This window comes from Castor canadensis, chromosome 8 (assembly GCF_047511655.1).
Source record: "Castor canadensis chromosome 8, mCasCan1.hap1v2, whole genome shotgun sequence".
NCBI classification, from domain to species: domain Eukaryota; kingdom Metazoa; phylum Chordata; class Mammalia; order Rodentia; family Castoridae; genus Castor; species Castor canadensis.
Genome location: NC_133393.1, coordinates 8,458,620 through 8,481,169, shown reverse-complemented (window position 1 = coordinate 8,481,169; position 22,550 = coordinate 8,458,620). Strand labels below are relative to the sequence as shown.

The 22,550-nt window shown below is 33.0% G+C and overlaps 2 protein-coding genes across 2 annotated transcripts; both read right to left on the bottom strand.

The window, feature by feature from the left end:
* Positions 1–4,053: 4,053 nt before the first annotated feature.
* Defb114 (defensin beta 114) lies at positions 4,054–9,095 on the bottom strand. The gene is made up of 2 exons (XM_020170655.1): positions 9,038–9,095; positions 4,054–4,205 (listed from the first exon to the last, which is right to left on the bottom strand). The coding sequence occupies exons 1-2, from the start codon at positions 9,093–9,095 to the stop codon at positions 4,054–4,056; spliced, it is 210 nt and encodes a 69-aa protein (XP_020026244.1).
* A 5,372-nt stretch (positions 9,096–14,467) lies between these two features.
* Positions 14,468–15,519, bottom strand: Defb113 (defensin beta 113). Its single transcript, XM_020170654.1, has 2 exons — positions 15,462–15,519; positions 14,468–14,682 (listed from the first exon to the last, which is right to left on the bottom strand). The coding sequence occupies exons 1-2, from the start codon at positions 15,517–15,519 to the stop codon at positions 14,468–14,470; spliced, it is 273 nt and encodes a 90-aa protein (XP_020026243.1).
* Positions 15,520–22,550: the final 7,031 nt, after the last annotated feature.

Here is a 22,550-nt window from a genome sequence, read left to right as displayed (position 1 = left end):
CCATAGCGTTCCTCCATTAAAAAAAAAAATTAGATGACCTAGCTTTCTAATTCACTGAAAAAATTGGGTTACTCAGTAGGGAACTTCAATTTTCATAAAATTATTTGTTCCTCTTTTACCAGTGCAGTTCTCTCCTGTACTCTGAATAAACTCTCTGTGCTACCATGGCCCCAGGTAATGACAGCATCCCCATTTCTGCTTCATATCTATCTTTTTTTTACCTACTCAGTGTTGGAAACTCTGTAGCCACAATCAGTATTCTTTCTCAATAGTTCTTTTTTATTGCCTAAAATGTTTAGAATTTTGCAATTATAGCTATTGAAACAGCATAAATATTGAAACAACAATCTGACCCCATTTGACTTTTAACTACTACACCATTTTCTTTGTTCTATTTACTGTCAAACTCTTTAAAATAATTTTCTGTTTCTCTCCAATTTTTCATATTCTTATTCTCTCTGGAACCCATTTCTTCAGATATTTTTTATTCATCTGAAATGGTTGTAATCATGTTATAAAAAACTTCTACATGCTGGTTTCATTGACCATTTCTTTGCCTTTTTTGTTCATTTGACTTATTAACAATGATGGACATATGATCTTTTATTTCATTTTTTTATTTTATTGTTTTTACATTTACTCACGGGTATACATTGTTTGGGCCACCTTTCTCCCACCCTCTCCCTGCTTCCAGGCGGAACCTGCTCCGCCCTCTTCATTTTGATTATTAACAACGATGGATGCATGCTCTTAAGTGGGTGATTTTCTCCTAACTTCGGTTTCTACTGTCTGGTAAGAGACTATTGTTTTCTCATACAATTTAGTATGTCTCATGGCTAAATTCTAGAAATTTGATCTATATGTGTTTCCATATAGATCTATTCGGTCTCAAAGTTTAAAGAATCACCTAAAAGCTGATGATCCCTTTTTTGGTGGTAGGAAGTTACAGTGCAGGGGACTGAGTCTCATGTGATGCCCAGCTAGACTTGAAGTCCTGAGCTCAAGGGACTTGACACCTCAGCCTCATGAATATCTGCGATTATGGGCATGTACCACCATGCCTGGTTATTTCTAGATTTTTTTTTAATCTCTAAGCTGAACCATTTTTCTAAAACATTAGACAATATCCAGCTACTTGTTTGATCTTTACAATGAAATGTGTAACCTAATATGGTCAAATTGCATTCCTAAAAGGCAAATGATATCCTTGTCAAATTTTTATTTCCCACATTTTTCACAACCCATTTAATGGAAATCCAATTCTTAAAATCACTCACACATAAACCTTGCATCATCCATGGCCTACAAGATGAATGTCACACTTTCATTTTCTATCTCCAGCCATTCTTTTGGTTCCACCTTCAAAGTGTATCAAGAATTTAGCTCCTTCTTACCACATCTGCTCACACTGACATGGAGAGGAAAGTATCTTAAGAGAATCAGAATGATAGAAATTAAAGTGAAAGAAGAGATTTTAGTAAGTATTGCTATGGATTAAATATAAGAACCATCTTAAATTGTTCAGAAATATATGAATAAGGATTAGAATTCCTATTTGGAACATTGAATAACAGATCATAGTTTTATTTATATTTATTTTTTACAGTACTGGGACTTGATCTCAGGGCCTTCACCTTGAGCCATTCTGTCAGCCCTTTTTGGTGATGGGTTTTTCAAGATAGGGTCTCACAGTCTATTTGTCTGGGCTGGTTTTGAACCGTGATCCTCCTGCTCTCTGCCTCCTGAGTAGCTAGGATTACATGTGTGAGCCCCAGGTGTCTGGCCATTTGTAATTCTATTCATTATAATTACTATTTATAAATGAGTAAACTGAGATCTAGATAAATAACTTGTCCAAAATGACATAAGTTAATTAGTGCCCTAGTGTTAACATCAGAAATACCTTCTTCCAGAATTATAATGTTTCATTTTAGCACCTAAATTAAAAACCAAAATATTTTGAGTAAAATGTTGCTTACTTTGGATATACAGATATGAATTGAAAGTCTAAGTAATGTTTTACTTTTGATTAACACCTACAATGATTACAAGCCTTCTCTTGGTCAGAGATATGACAAAGGAAAAGGATATAATATTCCTTAAACCCTCAAAATTTTCCTGTAATCTTGCCATGAATCCAAGAGACGACCCATCAGTAGGCATCAAAGTAAGGTGGGAAGTGAAGTAACAGGTAAGTACATGGTAGTGCCAATCTCATACGGGGAATGTAAAATTGGGTGTTTTGCACATCTTCCTTTTTCTCTAACTACCCTATTCATTGGTGTACTAGCAGATAGTATTTCTGGACATGAATCCATTACTTATTGTGAATATAGAAAACACTCAATTTCCCATCCGTTACATTTCAGCACAGTTGTTATTCTTATTGATTTTCCTTGATATTGGGACTGTCTAAGAAATTAACCTTGTCTGGTCAGTTTCAAGAGTTCAATGTTGAGACTATTCCAGTGTCCTTAATCAAGGACCAATTCAATTCTCACTATTGCATGCTGTCCCTCCCAGCCGATGCTGTTGCCAGTAAGGGGCTCTTCTGTTCCTGGTCCATAGAAGGCCACTTCTTCCTGATAAGTTCTCCTACACAGATACAGACTCCACATAGATCTTGTAGGTACTAGTGTCTTGTTTATTTGTCATTTATATTTGTTTTTCTCTACCCATTTAAATGTTGTGTGCAGAAATCCCGTATATTTTAAATCTTTCTATGGATTTTGGTTTTGCTATCTAGTTACAGCATTTTTAATAATTACATGCTTCTAACAATACACAGAAATTCCTTTCCTTAAAACTTTAATGTGAACTTCATACACTTACTTTATTTATTGTTGAATTCAACTTTTAAAAATTTATCCTGACAGGCTAAGGTAATATAATGGAGAGGGTGAACTTGTTCAAAGTACTCTGTACATATCTAGGGAATTATAGCAGTTAAACCCCTTGTACTATTAATGTATGCTAATAAAAAGTGAAAAAACTTCATCCCTAGTGATTTTTACATATGTGTATTTTGTCTCCTGCAATCCTTAAAGCTGATATGTGGCTCAATCATATTTGGCTCCTGATCCTACACTGGCACAGACTTTGACTATCTTCTTTGTATGTAACTTGTTCATTATACTGAGTTAATTTTTTTGAGGTACACATTACTCAGCTCTCCAGTAGCTATTTGATCCTTGACCTGGTCCATGACCCCAGTCCTAGATATTAGTTTTAATTACTATGGAAGGCATTAATCAAAAAATATGTTTGGACACCTGGTAAAATATTGATTCAAGGTTAATCTGTCCTTTGATTTAGCTAGAAAACAAATTCCAGTCTGCATATTTTCCTCCAGCTTTTAATATTAGAGAAAATTCTTGTGGTGTCTAGTGCTTACATGAACATTGGAATAACAGACTTTTCCCATCCCATACAGTGCTAAGCAAGAAAATGCTAATAATAAGCCTTACTAATGTTTATGAGTTTAGATCCTTTAGCTAAAATTCAGATTGCATTCAAAATCAGTTCCTAGTAGGTTGAATTGTGCAGATTAGAATCCCATTTTGAATGAGTAAAACTTTGAGGAAGAGAAAGAGCTGAGGAGTATATCTAAGCTGTGCTCCAGCTTATACATTCACCTTTTGCTAATTTTCTATGGTCTTGACTCCAATATTCTTATTATGATATTAAACAATGAATAAATCTATGAATACTGATTTTCATAAACCAAGTTTCTAATGAGGTCATGATAAAGTTCAGAAATGTGCAAATTGTATAAATTTAGTTGGCAGATGACAGATTAAGCATGAGCCTAAATTGGAGAAAACATGATGTTCATATGTGAGGAAATTAGCAGTAGATACACTCATATCTAAGCCTCTAGGTCAGAGAAAATAAGACAGTTCTTAAATCATTCCATTATACCTGCAATTAACATCTACAAAGAATGACAGTAACATTGGCTCAGGTGTTTAATTTTTTATTTCAGCATCTGTAATTATATTCCTTTCTGTACTAATGCTCATGTGATCTCTTTCTTCAATGTGTTTCCTCTTTTCAACGTGTATCATATGGGTCTATCCACTCAGTGCAGCAAATCTTAAATGGTGAGAAACATATATCAGTTGATTTTTCATCATTAAAGCAGTTTCTCCTACAGACACCTTTACGTTTTGTACAACGGTCAGCATACACAAAGTTACATGTGGCTACAGTAAAAGAAGATAAGTGAAATTACTTATTTCTTATTTAAGCATATATATTTTCTTATTACCAAAAGTGCTATAAGTATATTGTACCAAGTTTAGAAAATACCAAAAATACGAATACACTAAACCTTTCCATAGCTTACATATGTATAACTTTGAAGCTCATTTTTGACTAATATGATTAAAATTTCATGTCATATATTATTCCTAGAAGCAAGATTTTTAAAAAAGCTACATCATATTCTCTGGCAAATTTATATTTAATATCTTAGCTATTTTTCAATAATTGAACCATATCTAGTTTTAATATTTTTAGATTATAACAAATAAATGTGCATTATCTTTTAATATTGATATGATATATCATTAGCATAGAAGTAACAGAGTTTGATTCTAGGATTCTAACATACTGCCCATGACAATGTATGAAAATTTTGCCTCAAATAAAAAATTTATTGCAATTGTAACAATTATGTCTTTGATTTTCATTTGGAATAAATTTTTTCCTTTTTCCTTAAATCAATTGTTTATTTATGTAGCTGAAGTGCTATAGGATTATTTTTTAATAATTAATTAATTTACAAGAGTTTATGTGAAACATGGATACTAATTTTCTTTCTCATATCTGTCAAACTATTCCTTCTTAACTGCTTTTCATTTTTTGCCAATAACTATTTTATTACAAGAGAAATGCCTATTTATTTGCAAAACGTGTAAAAACACCATGATTTTGGCATGTAGAACATTGAAAACATCAATTTAATGTATTATTACACCTTTACATACTATCTTATCATATTTTATTTATTATAATATTTTTCTTCTTACATTAATGGCAATTGTCAGATGTGTAGATAATTTCATTGTTCCTAGAGGATTCAATAGGTGTTCCACACTATTTCCTAAAACATCCTCTACATACTTTGAGATGACCTTCAATATATTATTAATTACTCTTGTGATATTCCAAAATCCCACATAGTTTAGATCTCTTTGAACTATCTATTTTTTATGGAGATCTCTCTATATTTTTAAGCAAAACAACAAGTTTGGATTCATAAAATGTACACTAAACAGCATGCAAGTTTTTTTCTATTTCATTTCTTTTACACATAAGTTATTTAAAGGAAGAACCTTGAGGAAAATTTCAGAACATAAATGCTTAGCTAAGTATTACTGAAAATTAGGTAAACACACCCAGGTGAAGTACCAGAATAGTGTCTGCATGCCATCGTTCTCCTTCACAATCACCAGCCTGAAGAAACTTACAATATCTTCTCTAAGTTCACTTGTTTTAAAACTTAATATGAATGCAACTGGATAATACATATGTAATTGTACCATTCGAAATTTTGTTTATTGAGATGTGTCCATGTTTTGTCTGATGGTCATACTTCCATTTTGATTATTCAAATTTTATCCTTATCTGCTAAAGAATATTCACATTGTCTACAGTCTTTAGATACACTTATACTTGACTCTCAGGGCACATATTCATGTATTTCTGTGAGGGATATTTGTATGGGTAGAATATAGGGTCATGAGTCTTTATAGTTTCAACTTCAGTAGATAATGTCAATTATGTTTTTAAATCATTTGTGTTAATTTGAAGTTACAGCAGCATTATATAATAATGGCTCACATTCAAAATCCTAAACAAAGTTTGACATTTTTAATATTTCTGATATTTGAGATATTTTATATATCTCATTTCCTATCTCACAGTAACATGTTCACTGTTGAAATGTACCCTCTGTTCTTACATTTACCAATCTTTTTTTCCATTAAAATCCAACTTTTATTTTTTTAAAGTTGATCCCTTTTTCACTTTTTAAAAATTTTATTTTATCATTTTTACGTTTATTTACTTGTGTATACATTGTTTGGGCTCCCTCCCTCCTTCCGCTCTTATGAATATCGATATTTTAGACAGTGTTCTATATTTGCCTGCTTTTCTATTTGGTGATCTTTTTCTATTGGTTTATGTGAATTTTATATATTCTGGTTATATGATCTTTGCATGCTAAATATATTACAAATATTTCTCCATATAGAATTTGTCTTTTTATTCTGTGATTTTTTTATTACAATAAATTTTCTAATTTTAATGTGGCCAATATGGTGTTCTATATTGACTAAGAAAAATTACTCCTTTATTTCAGAATCATTGTAAGTTTTCACATTTTCCTTTTAAATTTACAGGGTCTCCCTATGCAGCCCAGGATGGCCTAGAACTCCCAATCCATCTGGCTTAGCCTCAGTTCTACTGATCTACTTTAAAGGATTTGTTTGATGTTTCATGATTACATCTGCAGTTCACTTGGAATTGGGTTTTGGTTAGGGTTAGTGAAAGAGATCAAATTTCATTTTTTAATGTTTGTGGCAGTGCAATGAAACCTGTTCTATTTATTGAAAAGTTTACCTGTCATATTTTTACTCAGTGCCATCTTCACCATTAATGAAGTTTCTATAGCTTATGTGGACCTTTCTGGATTCTCTGTTCTGAGGCATTGATAGATTTTTCTTTTCAATATGAAACTGCACTCTTGAATAAGTCCTTCCTTCTAAGTCTCCTTTTGACATGTTTTATTACTATTGAGTGCTTAATTTCAGAATAATTATGTTAGACTTAATAAAAACAAAACAGGACAAAAACTTTTAAGGTATGATCAAGGTTACATCAGCTCTATGGATCAAATTAGAAAATACTGACAGCCTTCTGATAATGACTTTTCTTACACATCAGTATGACATAACCCTCTAAGTCTAGATCTTCTTTAATTTCCCAATAATATTAGCTTCATTGTTAATTTGTAGAAACTTAAACATAATAAAATTTCCCCAGAATCAACTTTAACTATTGACTTTACCATATAAACTTTCCCTCTAATGTGTTCATGTGATGACACCAATTTAATAATTCTATATTTATTTTGCAATCAAGGAATTCAAGAAAATTTATAATGTAGTGAGACTGCTTCTAGGTTTTTTTTTAATGGATTTTTGAATCTACACTTATGATTGGTGTTCATATTTAATTTTATTTCTTTTAATGTCCTTATTTTATAATTTCAGTTATTATTGACTTCATAAGATGAATGAGAAGAATCTTTTCCTTTTTAGTTCTCTAGAACAGTTTGTGTGTAAATGGTTCAATTTCTTTTTTAAAAGTTTAGAATTTAAGAGTGGAACCATTTGTGCTTGGTGTTTTCTTTATAATTCTATTCCCTTGATAGATTTAGAACCATCTAAAATTTGTTTCTTTTACTATTTTCTGATTCATTATGGTGTATTTTTCCAGGAGTTATCAAGTACATATAATATTTGTAATGTATTATCATGACATTGGTCATAAAATCCTTATGTCATCATTTTGATATGTGTACATATTTCTCTGCTGTAATTTATTGTGCCTATCTTCCTTTGTTTACAGCTTTTTAAAAATGCTCTACTAAGTTTATTAGTATCCAGAAACAAAATGCGTCCTTAAATATTTCTTTAGTGTCTGATTCCTATTTCATTAATATCTACAACTTATGTTATTGCCACTATGGGTTTGATTTTCTTTTTCCAACCTTGTAAGTTAAAATTTTACTTACATTTTTGCTTTAAATCTTTTTAGACATCATATATTTATAAAACTGAGTAAAATTTCTTATAAACATTATTACTATATTCTGTGAGCTTTGATTTTTTTTCTCATTTTTGTTATCATTCAGTTCAAAATATTTTCTGTTATCCATTGAGATTTATTCTTTTGAATTAAAGATCCAGTTAATGTTCATGTTTAAGAAATTTATATTCTCATTTTTGTGGCGGTGTTTATTGTTCTCTGCAAATAATTAAGACATATTGTCATTTTCTACTATTAATTTTGTGCACTTCTCTAGTTTTGTACTTTTTAAAATAATTTTACCTTATATTTCTCAAATAAATTTTTTTGTGATTGAGCCACCTTGACTCTATCCTAAAGTACCAGAACTGTACAGTCTTCTTGCTAGCATGCACCACAGATAAACAGCTCTTCTCAACTCATCCTCCCAATAGATAGTAAAAGCCACCAAGGACACCATGGTTTTCTTTTTTGAGATCCATGGCCTATTCTGAGACACCTTAAGAACTGGCTAACATGACCCATTGTGCTCCTTTCTCTGATAATGCCTCTCCATTTTTATGTCCACTTCCAGGTTTCTTCTCATATTTCTTGAAATATTCAATTTGGTACAAATGTGAGAAATACTTTGCTTGCATTATACATTTTTGCCAAACCTTAGAAAATTTATTGCATTATCATTCTTTGTACAATTAAGAGAGCTGAAGCATCACCCACAGCTAAAAGGAAACTCAGGTCCTTAGTATGAACCTGATGTGTGCCATAGCAAAGTCATGCTGCAAACCACAGTTGTATGCTGCCTCAGTGTTTGTGTGGATTAATTCATGTTCGTACTTCACCTTAGAGACTTCTGCTTCCTTCATGTTTCAATCAGTGCCAGCATTAGTCTCTATCAGTGTTTTTTTTAAACATGACTAACTTTTTTGGAACAAACTGTTCTTTAATCTTCACAAAATATCCACTTATACTGGACACTTGTCATTACTTCCTTTTTAACTTTTAGGCTGTACCAATAGCTAAACCACATAATTGTGCAACTAATAAGGCAGTACCCTGTGGACACTTTTAAATGAGAAAAATCAACATTTAATATAATTAAGTCACTTCTTTAACTGACAAGATTGTGTTAAGATCCTAAATTTTCCATTTAATAGTCTACTATTTCTATTTCCAGATAGATCCTATATGTTAACAAACATTCCAGAAGCATTTATTTTACCTGGTAGAATGAAGGTCACATAATACAGAAAATGGATGAGATAGTGAAAGATCTTCATTCTGTAGGAAGAAGCTGATGAAAAAATTGGTAACAGAATCTAGAGACAAAAGCACTTTTTAAATAGCCGAGAGACCTTTCTATTTATAGTTTTCTAATGGAATAAAAAATGTTTTTTTTCCGGAAGTTGCTTTAATTTTGTGTACCTGTCTCTGCTCCAATGACTAGAGGTGTGGGCAGACCTACCCCAGATTAAAACTCTTGAAAATACTTGGTCTTTGGGGAGGAATCACTATGTGGCTAGTAGCAGCAAACATGGCATCCTATCTTGGTGATCAGCACAAATGCCATGCACCGAGTGGATGTGAGAGAAATATGACTTTACCATTCAGACACAAAACAATCAAATGTGTGTTAAATATTGATTATTTTGAAAATATATTCTAGTCATTAACCTGATGTGAAAGTTTATCAATATGTCTATAGATCCAAAATCATTGCTTATATCCAGTTATCCTGTTAATTACACCCAAATTATTCATTTACAAAGACCTCATTTTTTGCTAATAATTTTTATTATTCCTTTTTTAGATGTAACTTAAAATATTCATGGAACTTTCCTTTTTCCTAGGAAAGTTCAATTTGTTTTCATTTATTTTAAAATTTCCATCACAGTAATACATGAATATGGTAAAAATGAAAAAATTCAGTAATTACTTGAAATAATGTTTCACCTTAATCTCCTTATTTTCAGAACTTCTGGTGATTACTAACAAAAGAATTAGGATCTAGCTTACTTCTTACTGTGGCTTACCACTCAGAATATATATCTTAGTTTCTACTAAGAATAAAACAAATGCAGATCACTTACAAAATTTCTTATGCTGACCTCAAATACTTGATAGTAATATCAATGGTTGAAGATTTCTATATATATATAGGTTATCTTCAAACATCTAAGTGCTAGCATTTTGTCACATCAACTTTAGTTAGTTACAATATTAACTCTTCTCCCCTACAATGAAGGTGTTAGGCATTTTGCCATTCACTCCAGCATTCTTTCCCACTTTGCATACCTCATTTACTTCTTACATATTTTCTTTTATCTTATTTATGTTAATATCCTGTAACCAGAATTGAAATATCTATGCTTTTAAAGATAACACAACAAGCAATAACAGGTTATGCCTTATTTTTTTAGTGTTTGTTAATTATACCCAGGGGCTTACCTAATTTTAGCACTCCAATATTATGACACCCGTGCTAATCAAAGAGAAATGCCCTTGGTTTCAAGTTCTAGAGATCGTTATTATTGCTACTACTACTATTATTGTTCCATTTGCTTTTTGATTTCTTTATTTCCTTCACATAGAAATTTTTGTTTTATTTTGGGAATAACTAAGTGATTTCTGTTTAAATACGCTTCTTACACATTTTATGCAAAAACATTGGTATTTCCTTTACTACTTTTTTATTGTTATGCTGGGTGGGGGTACATTATGGCATTTACAAAAGTTCTTACAATATATCAAATCCATCATACTTGAATTCACCCCTCCATCATTCTCCTATATCTTCCACTCCTCCCATTCCTAGACTAATTTCAACAGGTCTCATTTTCCATTTGTATACATGTGTACACAGAATTTGCACCATATTCACCATTTCAAGCCCTTTTCTCCACATCCTCCCCCTCCTACTGGTACCAAACCCCTCCCTGAAAGGACTTTTTCTTTAAATGTATTTCAAACATTGTTATTCTATCTTTTTATACTTGATAATGACATCATGAAAAATAGTTTTCCTGTATTTTATTTAATATATGTGGAAAAATGTTAATAGCCATTGTCTGTCTCCAAGTTTATTGTAGTAGCATACAGTATGCCTTTCTAGGAATTCCTGTTTCATTGCAAGAGTTTTTGAGCCTGCCCTCCTGCCCTAAATATACTGTTATCTGGATACCTTGTCTTTTGCTTTTCTATATCCAGAAGTGTTTTCAGAAAAGATAAAAGAAATATGATAATTTCCTTGCTGTAAAATATTTTTCTCTGTCCTTACATTTACTTAAGTGAATGTGCAATCTAAGTTTAAATCAAGCTCCTTCAAAATATAAAAGTCATTACTACAGTAATCGCCAACATTGAGTCCTCTTGATGAGAAATAAGACTGGGTTAGAAGAGTGGGCGGCATGCCCAAGAGTATGGTTGAATAAAGGGAATATACGAGTCTACACTGATAACCAGGGGTTTTGTGGAGTTTTCTTATCCAGGGTTGTTTATTCAGATTTTTTTGATATCTCTGTGTTTTCAAGGATAAGGGTGCTCCTCTTCACTGGAATTTGACGAAGGTGTTTTGGAAAAAAGATCTTATAAACTACTTTAATAGGAAGGTCATCTAGATTCCATGGCCTGCTTCAGGGGAGGAGGGATATGGAATGGTCTTCTTGCATCTGTTGTTTTCTCAAATGTGAATATGATGTGTTTGGGGATAGAAGAAGTCCTGTTTCTTTGCCCATCCCTTTCAAATTTCCTCTCCCTCTAGATTAGAGGGAAAGTTTTGGACTTCAAGTACATGGTATTGTCAGTAGCTCATTTCTGAATAAGCTCTACCCAGTTGTCGTCATACAATAGAATAGATAAGTGTATGTGAGGAAGAGCCTAAATTGCAAAACAGGAAGTCAAAGAGAGAGACTATAGTCTCAAAATATCTTCAAAGGGCATAATACCAATAACCTAAGAACTTTTCACTAGGCTCCACCTCCTAAAGGTTCCATTAACTCCCACCCTGGGCACCAAAAGCTTCAGTCTTAATGGACCCTGGAAGGATGTAATTAAACAAACTATATCTACACCATAGCACTCGCTGGGTTGTAGAAACACAGTAACATTCTGTTTTTATAGTTTTGACTATTCTGGATATTTCTTATACACAGAATCATATATTGTGACAATTTATGGGTGGATACTTTCAATTAGTGTATTTTCAAAGTCTATTTTTAGCATAAGTAAGTGCATCATTACATTTTATTGTCAAATAATATTTCGTTGTATAGACATAACACACAAAATTTATTCTATCTACTAAATTATAGACATTTGGTTTATTACCACAGTTTGGCTGTTGTGATAATATTTCTATGAACATTTATGTGTAAAAATTTTGTGATGTTTTCATTTCTTTTGTATAGATGCCTAGGGATGGAATTATGGAGTAAAACAGCAAACTCCTTGCTTAAATTTTCCAGGTACACTAAGACAGTTTTTCAAAGTGTTTGTACCAATTTGCCAGTTTGTATTTCTACCCACAATGTGTCAGAGTTTCAATTTCTTCTATACCTTAACCAATGTTTTTGATTCCCCATTGTTTTGATTTTAGCTCTCTTAGTGAGGGCGATGGGATATTTCTTGGAAATACTGACTTGTACTCATTTGATGGCTCTTGTGCTTAAGACTTTTTTTTCAAATACCTGTTGGACATTTGTATATTTTCCTGACACCCATTTGGTGAACTCTTTTGCTCCTTTTTGAAGTTGGTCATGTGCCCTTATTTTATTGAGTTGTAGTATTCCCTATCTATCTATCCACAACTACCATGCTTAGGAGGCTGCTAGTTTTCAAGGATACAATGGACCTGGAGAGGTGGGAACAGAAATAAGCAATTAAAATATCACAAATCTTATGTTGTGGTTCTGAGATGCAGCAGTTTTTTATTGAATTTAAGGCTCATTGGATTTTTGACAGGCCTACTTTCACTGTAGAGCTGTTAGAAAGTTGACTATGACAATATTGTGCCAGTGTATTTGTTGCCTTGATGGTGGGACAGAGTTTATTACTCTGTCATTCTGGAGGTCCAGTTTGTGATCATTATTTATTAATTTATCACTATTTATTGCTTTATTTTTTTTAGTTGTTTAACTTTTGTCACCTGAGAGCTATACATTGTCTGGTTAATATTTCTTTGTAAGAAACTATTCAGAATCTCAATTACTTAAATAGGGAAAAGTATTTATCTGCTCTTGGAAAAGAATCAACACAGAGCATGGTGAGGATGAGGTTGACTGTCTTCTACATGTGGAACCTCAACTAGGAAGGCACAGAACCTGAGAGTGAGTGCTCAGGGGCTAGCTTCTTCTTAACATCTTTCATGGCTTCCATCTCTTTTGCACATGAGCTAAATAAGTGTTGTTCCTTGGGAACAATTTTTTTCTTCTCATTCTATAGCTTTTTTTGGTTTATTTTATCTTGTTGTTTACGATAATGACTCCACAATTATATACCTGAAGTGCATTTTTGCCTTCCTGAGTCTCACACATGTATGCAGGAGAAATGTCTAGACTTAACATGATATAAATATTGTTTTCCAAATTGAATCTTTGCTCTATACTTCCCAATGAAAGATCACATTGCCAGGCAAATTCTCCAAGTCAGAAAAGCAGATATTATCCATGTCTCCTAACATTAAATTCAACAAACTTCCTGGATTTTCTGCCATAATTCTGTCCAAAGTTTTTATTTTGTTGACATGGATGTTGTAGATCTAAATAAGAAGTATAATCAGTAAATGCTTTAAGTTCACTATGGGAACTTGGAAATGCAGTGAGTACACTGATGATAAGGAAAAAACCAGAAGCATTAAATATTAAATTAAAAGATGAGATAAATTAAATAAAATTCCTGAGGATTAAGAGAGAAGACTCTTGAATTTGGTGGCTTTTTCAAGGTTGATCATAGTCAGATTGGGATAGTTGAAATAGAAGCGAATTCTCTATTTATCTTGGGATATTTCCATAGAAAATCCAAATTTTCACATTATTTCATAATACAAAACAGTTCTTTAAAATGTTTTCAATTTACTTTTATTCCGACCATAAAAAGCATATTTTAAAAAACTCAACCATGAGCCTATTTTTATTAAATACTTCTTATAGCCATTTTCCTGTATTTTGACATAGATAAGACCTTAATATATTCCACTGTGGATCCCTTTAAGCGTTGATCAATTTCTTTTTCTTACAATTATTTGTCAATACTTTCTATCATATGATCAACATGTGCACAACTTTGTGTCTAAGAACCAAGCAGACTTATATTGAAACTTTCAAAAGACAGCATAAGCCATAATTGATTGTTGATACCTCAATGCCATAGAAGGCTTCTGCACCCAGCAAATAAATAGGGTATATATAAAAGGAAACATTCAAGATAAAAGTAATTTATCACATATGTGGGGAACTACTTCTGCTAACTTAATGATAAACAAACAACTACTTTTCCCTACTTTTCCCTCTTTGTTTCTTTTGTTTGAATCCTACATTGAACTTACTAGTCATGGTACAGTTATGTAATCCAGAAAGCCAAAGGATACCCACTTGAAAATTAATTGATAGAAAGTAAAAATTCATTTTTATTGACAATATTGGCAAAGTGTAGGTTTTTACAGTGCACTAGAAGAATAATTTACCAGTTTTCTAGAGTTTTCAGTAGCCTTTCTCTTTGCTGGCTTTTGGTATTCACGTATCACACAGCAGGGCTCATTATCACAGTAATTATAGATATATTCCCAACTGTTGCATTCAGTCTTGCAAGCACCACGAACAAGGTAACATTCTCGTTTTCTTATCTCATCTTCTCTTATTTTTCTCTGTGGAACTGGGAAAAAGTGGCTATAATCATAAATCCAAGTTTAATTCAGATACATAGGTAAGTAGACAAATGGATGGACAGGTGATTAAATAAAGGTCTTCACAGTACATAATTTGGCCATGTTGTTTCTGAAATGAAGCATAGACAAGTCTATTAAAAATCTTTTCCCCTAGAAGTTTGTATAATATGAATATTTATAAAAAATATTTCCTTTGCTACTAGCATTTTTTATGGAATTAGAATATCTGGAAATACTTACTTTGTAAGTATTTGGAAGAAATGGCTTACCCATGTTATATCCTAAATGACCAACTATCTCCAAATATTCCCTCATGCTACCCATTTGCTTTGCTAGTTTAAAAAAAAATTAATTTGGGGCTGGTGGAGTGGCTCAACTGGTAAAGACGAGTGCCCAGCAAACATGAGACCATACGGTCAACCCCCAGTACCACAAACAAAACAAAAATGAAAAGTTAATTTCGCCTACAATATCAGTTAGTGAAATTGTGTTTTGAAGAAAAGGGACTAGCCAGCACCTAAGGAGTCACAGCTTCATCACACAACCAACACGGTCACTAGATGTAATGTTGTACCTTGCGAAAAATGTTTCTGTAATCTTCTCAAATATCGGTTCTATTCCTTTATCTTTTCATCAGATAGCTGAGTAAGTTTACTATGGGCCCATCAGATGGAGTCTCTGAGAAACAGTTTGCTTGCTTTTTCTCAACAAGGCATTTATAAAATTTTTTTCCATCACATCCTTTCCATATTATTATAAATATTACCTGATGGACCACAAGACACAGTGAAGATTATGATCAGGAAAGTATAAAATATCTTCATTGCTGATGCAGTTACTTGAGTGAAGTTGGGACAGACTTCAAAGTATCTTTAGTAAAAGAAAGATGGGCTCATTTTTATAGACTTCTCAGAGTAATTACAATTCTGATTAATGCTGCCTTTCAGATTGAGCACATCATTTTGTAAGTATTGTGAAATAACAAACAAGTATAATAGAGGATTTAGTTCTGTTATGACCTCTGTGAGCCAAATGTGAACTCATTTTCTGAGGAAGCAAACAATGGATTTAAAGTATTTTGGCGATTAAGGATTATAATATACATCATTTACATTTTCAGCCATATGTTTCCTTGAGCATTTGTTATATGCTAGGTATATAAAATCTTGCATTTTGTATGGATTGACTAGTTTAGTCCCCATGACAAATTCCATAACAGGAACTTCTTATTTTTCCAATTGAGGAAACTGAAGTAATATGGTAACCAAGCCATGGTCTCAACCTCTGCTCTCTCCACCTTCATAAATAGGTAATGTTTGAATCATGTGAAGTTATTCTCTATACACATGAAATGAGTCAGATAGTGTTTCTGTAATTCAATTTTTCTATAAACTGGCAATATTTCTATAACAAATTATGGCACTGTTACATTAAAATGACAATAATCATATTACAAGAATAAGCTGTATCACTCTTTACACACTATACTTTCTCACTCATGATATTTTCTCAGCTATAGACCAATACAGTATGTTCAGAGCTAAAGGCCACTGGATTCAGATAGATAAGACTAATCTCTGGTCTGATTATGTCTCATAAATTTGTGATAAATGTAGCTAAGCCTTAGGATTCTCTGAAGTTTGCTTTGGCAAAACAAGTCATATTTGGAGATTTAATGGTAAGGAAAACAGACAACACCTATGAAAAATGAGGTATAAGTAATAAACACATCAACACAAACAATTTGGGCATTTGTAAAACTAGGTCTGAATGTTAAATTTCAAAAACCCTACAACTTAGTGATGTATGTTCTAATTTAGTCATGTATGTTCTATAAGAATATGTTATAATCTGAGTTTTACTTCTCTTGTTACTTCTGTGTATCATTCTTCACTCAAGAGATGTGCATATATATTTGTAGACAAACTAAGGAAAATCGAATTTCTAAATATACTTTCTCTATAAAATGTTGAAACAATGATTCAGACTCATGGGGACTTAATGAGACTTGTTCTGTTTAAATAGTGCATAACTGGACATATACAAAGTGCAAATAATCATTAAAAGGATGAATAAGAGATGATCTAGAATAAAGGACCCATTTTGCTCCAGTGTAACCATATCCGTTTTATTGTCTGAAATAAGCCACCGATATCAATGTATTCTAATAGCTAAACTCTTACAAATTTCAGAATTCTTTTGTATTTCATTAAAGATGACTCTGATATCTGAATCACACAAAACAAAGATATATATCTCAATTAGCCAGAAAGGTATGTAAGTAGAACCAAACTGCATGCACAACTGATTTTTAAATTTATTGCTTTCAATGGTATCTTAGGGCTTGATTTGGGAGAAATGTAGATTCTAGATTTTTATCAATAAGTGCCATATGTTGTAATGTTTTCTTAGATGGACCATGTTTAACATTATTGAGGTCATTATGTGTGTAAGGAACACAAAACATACCTATGTGATGTAGGTTAGGGAACAAAGGGACAAGCAGTAGGGATGAGGGCAGGGAATGAAATGGAATTTATCCAACAGAGCATTTTAATCCATGGTGAAGTGATGGGTGGTACCTGTCCTTTGAGGGTTTTTAAGTTCACTTCAGCTTCTAGTTGGAGAATTCTTTGGAGGAGTGTAGAAGTAGAGTCAAAGAGGGAGGTAATTTTGGAGAACACTTCAATGCCCTATGGAAAAAGTTGTTGGTTTTATGGAGTGTTTCTAAGTTGACTGCATTTTTCTCCTTGCTTTCTATTTTTTCCATAGCTCTACTTATTTCTTCAGGCTTTGAACTTTCTCAGCTTCTATTTCCCAAGTTTGAACACAGTTGAGGAGCGCCTGTTCCTGATGTTCTGATCCACTGCCAGAACAATTACCACTGATACGGATCTGATGCCCTCCTACTTTCCGGTCAGACTTGGCGTGGGTTCTCTGTACCTTCTGAGGGAACAATCCCATAATAGGATATGCTGTACCAAGTGGGAGATTAAAGCAGTGTGTTTTCATTTTAGTTCCATTCTACTGTGCACTTCAGGGGCCATTTTCATCCCACAACTATGTTGCCATGTTCCACAGAATAATAAAAGCCCTTATGGGGAAAATTTCAGGTTAGTTGACGAATGAGTAAACTCAAAACAGAAAAATGATGAGAATAAGTGCTTGGTAAGGAAAAGACATGGAGAAAAAGAGATAAAAGAAAAGAATAGGGTGAAAGGGAGAAAACACAAGAGATGAATAAGTGGATAAGTGCATCTCTGTGTGTCACTAAAACAGTATTTCTTGAACTTTGATGTGCCCACAAATCACCTGGCTCTTGTGAAAAACAGATTTTCTTTTTCATACAAGTTCTCTTATGGTATAAATGCTTCAGGTCTGTGAAGCACACTCAGATAGTCAGGTCTTAAGAGTATATCATCTAAGGAAGGCATTATTCTACAAACACTATCTAGAGTTGAGAAACCCAAGGCCCAGTGATAAAGATACACAAGTGCATTGTTGGAATGACACTTATCTTACCATCAATCTTCAATCTTCAGAATAGATTTTTGTAATGTTGAAAGTTTAAGTGAAGGGCAGACAAATATATATATGAGTTTTTGTTACACTGGTTTTAGAATGAAATTCTGCAGTTAGTCTGCCTTCTAGTCAGTGAAATGAGTAGCATTTTAGAGATTAAAAAAATCAATTCTGTAAATACAAATATTTTAATATTTTTTCTCTGTAAGATGCAAAAGAAAATGCTTAGCAAAATATGCATTAAAGAACGTTATAGTTTGGGTTTTTAGTGTCTCCCCAAAAGTCTCCTGTGTTGAAGTCTTGTTTTCCAGCTGGTAGCAGTTTGGGGAGGGGATTGGATCTCAAGGACACTAACTTTCTGCATGAATTCATCCTTATATCTGTTCAACAGACCCCCCTCTCTGTCTCACTTTGCTTCCACATTGCTATGGGATGAGCCACAGGCTCCTGGCACCGTGTTGTTTTGCTTTGCCTCAACCCAAAGCAATGAAATCAGTTGACTATGGACTGAAACTTCTGAAACTATGAGCCAAAAATTGGTCTTTCCTCCTTTAGGTTTATTTTCTCAGATATTCTGTCACAGCAATTAATTCTAATGCAGGGAAGAATTACTACTAATATAAATAATATGGAGTGATTTAAATTTATTTAGTTTTGGTTTTTAGGTTACAGTTAAAAGTATAAAAAGATAAAGAATTACCATTTTACCTACAGTCAAAGGGCTACCACTCAAATCCTTCAACTTTCTCACCCTTAAGATTTTTAGTCACAACTTTGGTAATTCCTGCTGAATTAATCATGGATTCTTTGTCAAGATTGTTTTGACCTAACTGTGTGTACTTGCATCATACATAGTAATCTGGAAAGAACTTCATGATTCTCCTACAGCTTCAAACAAACATTGCAATAAACATGGTATGATTATTTGAAAAAATATGTGCCAAAAAGAAGAAATATGTTATAAATATGAATTTCCACATCTGGTGGAATTTTGTAAAGAAAAAGAAAGATTAGCATAGATGAAACTTCCCTGAGTTAGGAATGAGAGTCATACTAATAATTCAGTTCAATTGTTTGGTATATAATTTAGCTCCTTGAGTCTTTTATTTTCTTCAGTGCAGAATACTTAACTCAGGCTCTCCCAGATGGTAGGCAAGTGTTCTACTGAGCTACACTGGAGCTCACTAAATCTTAGAAGCTTACTGAATCAATGGCTTATTGAAGGGGACTATAAAAAACTTCACTGTGACCCCTTGAAAAATTTGAAGAGCATTTGCATACTATCATTTAAGTCTTGGCATTTTACATGAATGCTAAGTTTAAAATTTTTGAAATATATTATTAATAAATCCTTAAAAGTCCTCAGTAAATCTCCAACTTTCATTTAGGAAAATATATTAGCCTTACTTTTAGAGCATCTCTCTAGGTTCCACAGTTATCTTTGAGAATATAATAAGATGTGTGGGTGAAAGTTATTGAACAATTTATCTCTCAGCCTTGGACATTGCATTTTCAGATAACCAACCCTCAGGTCCCACTGTCCCTACCTGAGCTCTACTGTGGCCTCTGTGTTCTGATTAACTACCAGTATGTCCTCCTTTGAAGTGGTGAGCAACCTTCATCTTCTTGTGATTTTATTGCAACTCTGCCGATTTCCATGGCTTTGACTTTCATTGTTATTTTCATGATTTGGCACTGCCAAACCCCTCGTAACTCTTCATTCTTGCTGTCCCTGATGCCTCAACTGAAATCTGGGCCTTTTTCACTTTTTTGACCAAATTAATGACTCATTTTTCAAAATCCCCAAATTGTATATCCATATACTCTTATTTTCTGACCAATCCTTAGTATGATGGCTAGAATCTTACACATCACTATACTACACAATGTTTTTCGTTTTGTTTTGTTTTGCAGTGCTGGGATCAACTTAGGGCTTCACACATGTTAGGCAAGTATGATACCACTGATCTGCATCCTCAGGCCCTAAACACTGATATTATGTTTCAGTGCCCAGCCTTGTGTGAAGCTAGGACTTTGCCTCTAACTGCCTAGGTTAAAACCTCGAGACCCTTGGTGGGTTTGGTTGTGCTTTCTCCACCTCCACCACACATTGGGATGCTTCACCTGATGCCCTTATTACTCTGGCTTTTGGGATATTCTTTTGTTTAGTATGTTGAGGTATCTCATTATAGTGAACATTATGCTATAATTAATTTTTAAAAAATATTCCGTCTGAAAGTTTTGGATGTTCATAACAGTAAGAGGCATTGACTTAATTCTCTCTGTCATAGTAACATCAGAAATTTCTGAGGTTTTCTCTGACGTGTGGTTTTGCCCAATGATATCAGTGTGAAAAGGCACTTTATTTAAAAACAAGGACGTGAATAAAATAGTCCTTCAAAAAACAAGAAAGAGAATACATAGTATTTTAATTGCCTAATGTGTCAAAGAGAAGCTGAAACGATACAGTGAATCTTACATCCTGATCCCTGGTTTGTTTGAAAAGTAGATGTCATCATCTTCACAATGTGAAAACAATCTTTGAAAGATTATGTGATCTGGACTTCTAATTGAATTTTAAATTTGCCTTTTGCATACACGATGCATGCCTTTGTTTTATCTTCTTGCTGTACATGGAAGTTAAAAGCAACATCTGATATGTGTAGCCTATCTGCCAACATACACAACTGTGAGTAATAAGTCGCAAACTTTTCTCTGGTATGTTCAACATTAGTACTCGCAAGCAAGCATAAATAATTCAGTATAGCTCAAGAAAAAAAAGACTTAATTGTAACTCTAAAAATAAGTCTGATATCATTCCAGAAAGAGCTGATTTGGGAAGGGGCAGCTGGAGTGCTGGACTTGCATCTCAGTTTTTTTCTTTTCCTGACTGTTCTCCTATGGGAGTTTATCTGTTCCATTGTCCTGTCTCACAACTAGCTCCTTTATATCTTCAGTGAAAGTATACCATCCCAACCTGACTTGATATAAACATAAAACTCACATATTCAACATGTATTGCAATCTCCTCTTCATCTGAAATAAAGTATACAATTTGTACATCTTTAATCAAATAAAATATATGGAGTCACTTCAAACAAATGAAAATGTTCTTTGATGAGGAATGGGTGATTAAAGTCACTGAACATAAGTATTGCCTTGTATGCAGATTGAGTTAATGTGTCAGGCATTGTGCAAAAAATTGGGAAATTATTTTCAAACTCTTTCAATTTTATGTACAAAGAAATCAAAGCTTAAACTAGAAAACTTGTTCAAGGTTACACAAGTAGTAAGAATGGAGAACAGGAAATAACTAGTCTTAAACTATCTGATCTCTAAATTACAGATTTTATTTGAAAGCACTATATATTTACTCAAACTAAGTGAGCATTTATTAAGCATAAATGTGGAATTTGAAAATCCTGTGACAAACCAAACCAGACCAAGGAAGAAAGACAAAGGTGAACTTGTGTTAGGGATGACTGCAATGGGACTTGTGACCAGCTATATTCTGTCCAAATAATTTTTATCATGCTTTTCTGCATTTTGTCTCTGTATTTGTTTGCTTCGAACTTATCAAAGAGAGGTGAGTAAGGATGTTATTTAATGAAAAGAAATACCAAAGCAACTTTGTAATAGTTGGGAAGATAAAGAAAAATGTGGTAATAATCCCAAGGAAAAACTGTGACACAGAGGTCAAGGGTCTACCTTCCATCATTATTATTATCAGGGATCAAGAACTCTAACACAACGTTAGCTCCTAATTAAATCCCAAGGCTAGAATAATGAAAGAAATTCCCCAAAGCTAGAAGGAAATCGTGAACATGGCAGACAACAGGCAATTAAACTTACATCCATCTTCGGTAGGAAGAAATCATTATCTTCATTTTATATATAAGGAAAGAGAGACAAAAATGATACTTGTGTCTTTCCATGCATGAGAAACTTTTCCAGTCTTTGCAATACTTTACATAATTTTCTATAAACTCCCTCATTTTCATGTTATTTGCTTGTGGGAAGGGAGAAATAGAGTGTAGGTTAAGTGTAAAAAGAATGCTTCAATTGTTAAAAACAATTGAAAGATTAAAAACACAGTGCTAGCTCTCCAATACATATTTAAATTTTCTATTTGTTATCTCAATTAAAAGAACACTTGCTTCATAAATACATTTAAAAAAGAAAAGTACAAGAGAAATTGCTGAAGGGCTTCAATCAACTTTTACAATTGAAGAGCCCCTTAATTCATCACTGTATTTCTAAACTGTCAAATGATTCCACACATTCTGGATACCTTGAATTGAGGACGCTTTAATACAGGCATCATAGAATCAGA

Coding starts and splice junctions, on each gene's coding strand:
- Defb114 (XM_020170655.1), bottom strand. CDS start 9,095: ATGAAGATCTTTCACTATCTCATCCATTTTCTGTATTATGTGACCTTC. Junction 4,206..9,037: donor TGTGACCTTCATTCTACCAG/GTAAAATAAATG, acceptor CTTTTACTGTAG/CCACATGTAACTTTGTGTAT.
- Defb113 (XM_020170654.1), bottom strand. CDS start 15,519: ATGAAGATATTTTATACTTTCCTGATCATAATCTTCACTGTGTCTTGT. Junction 14,683..15,461: donor TGTGTCTTGTGGTCCATCAG/GTAATATTTATA, acceptor ACTTTTTCCCAG/TTCCACAGAGAAAAATAAGA.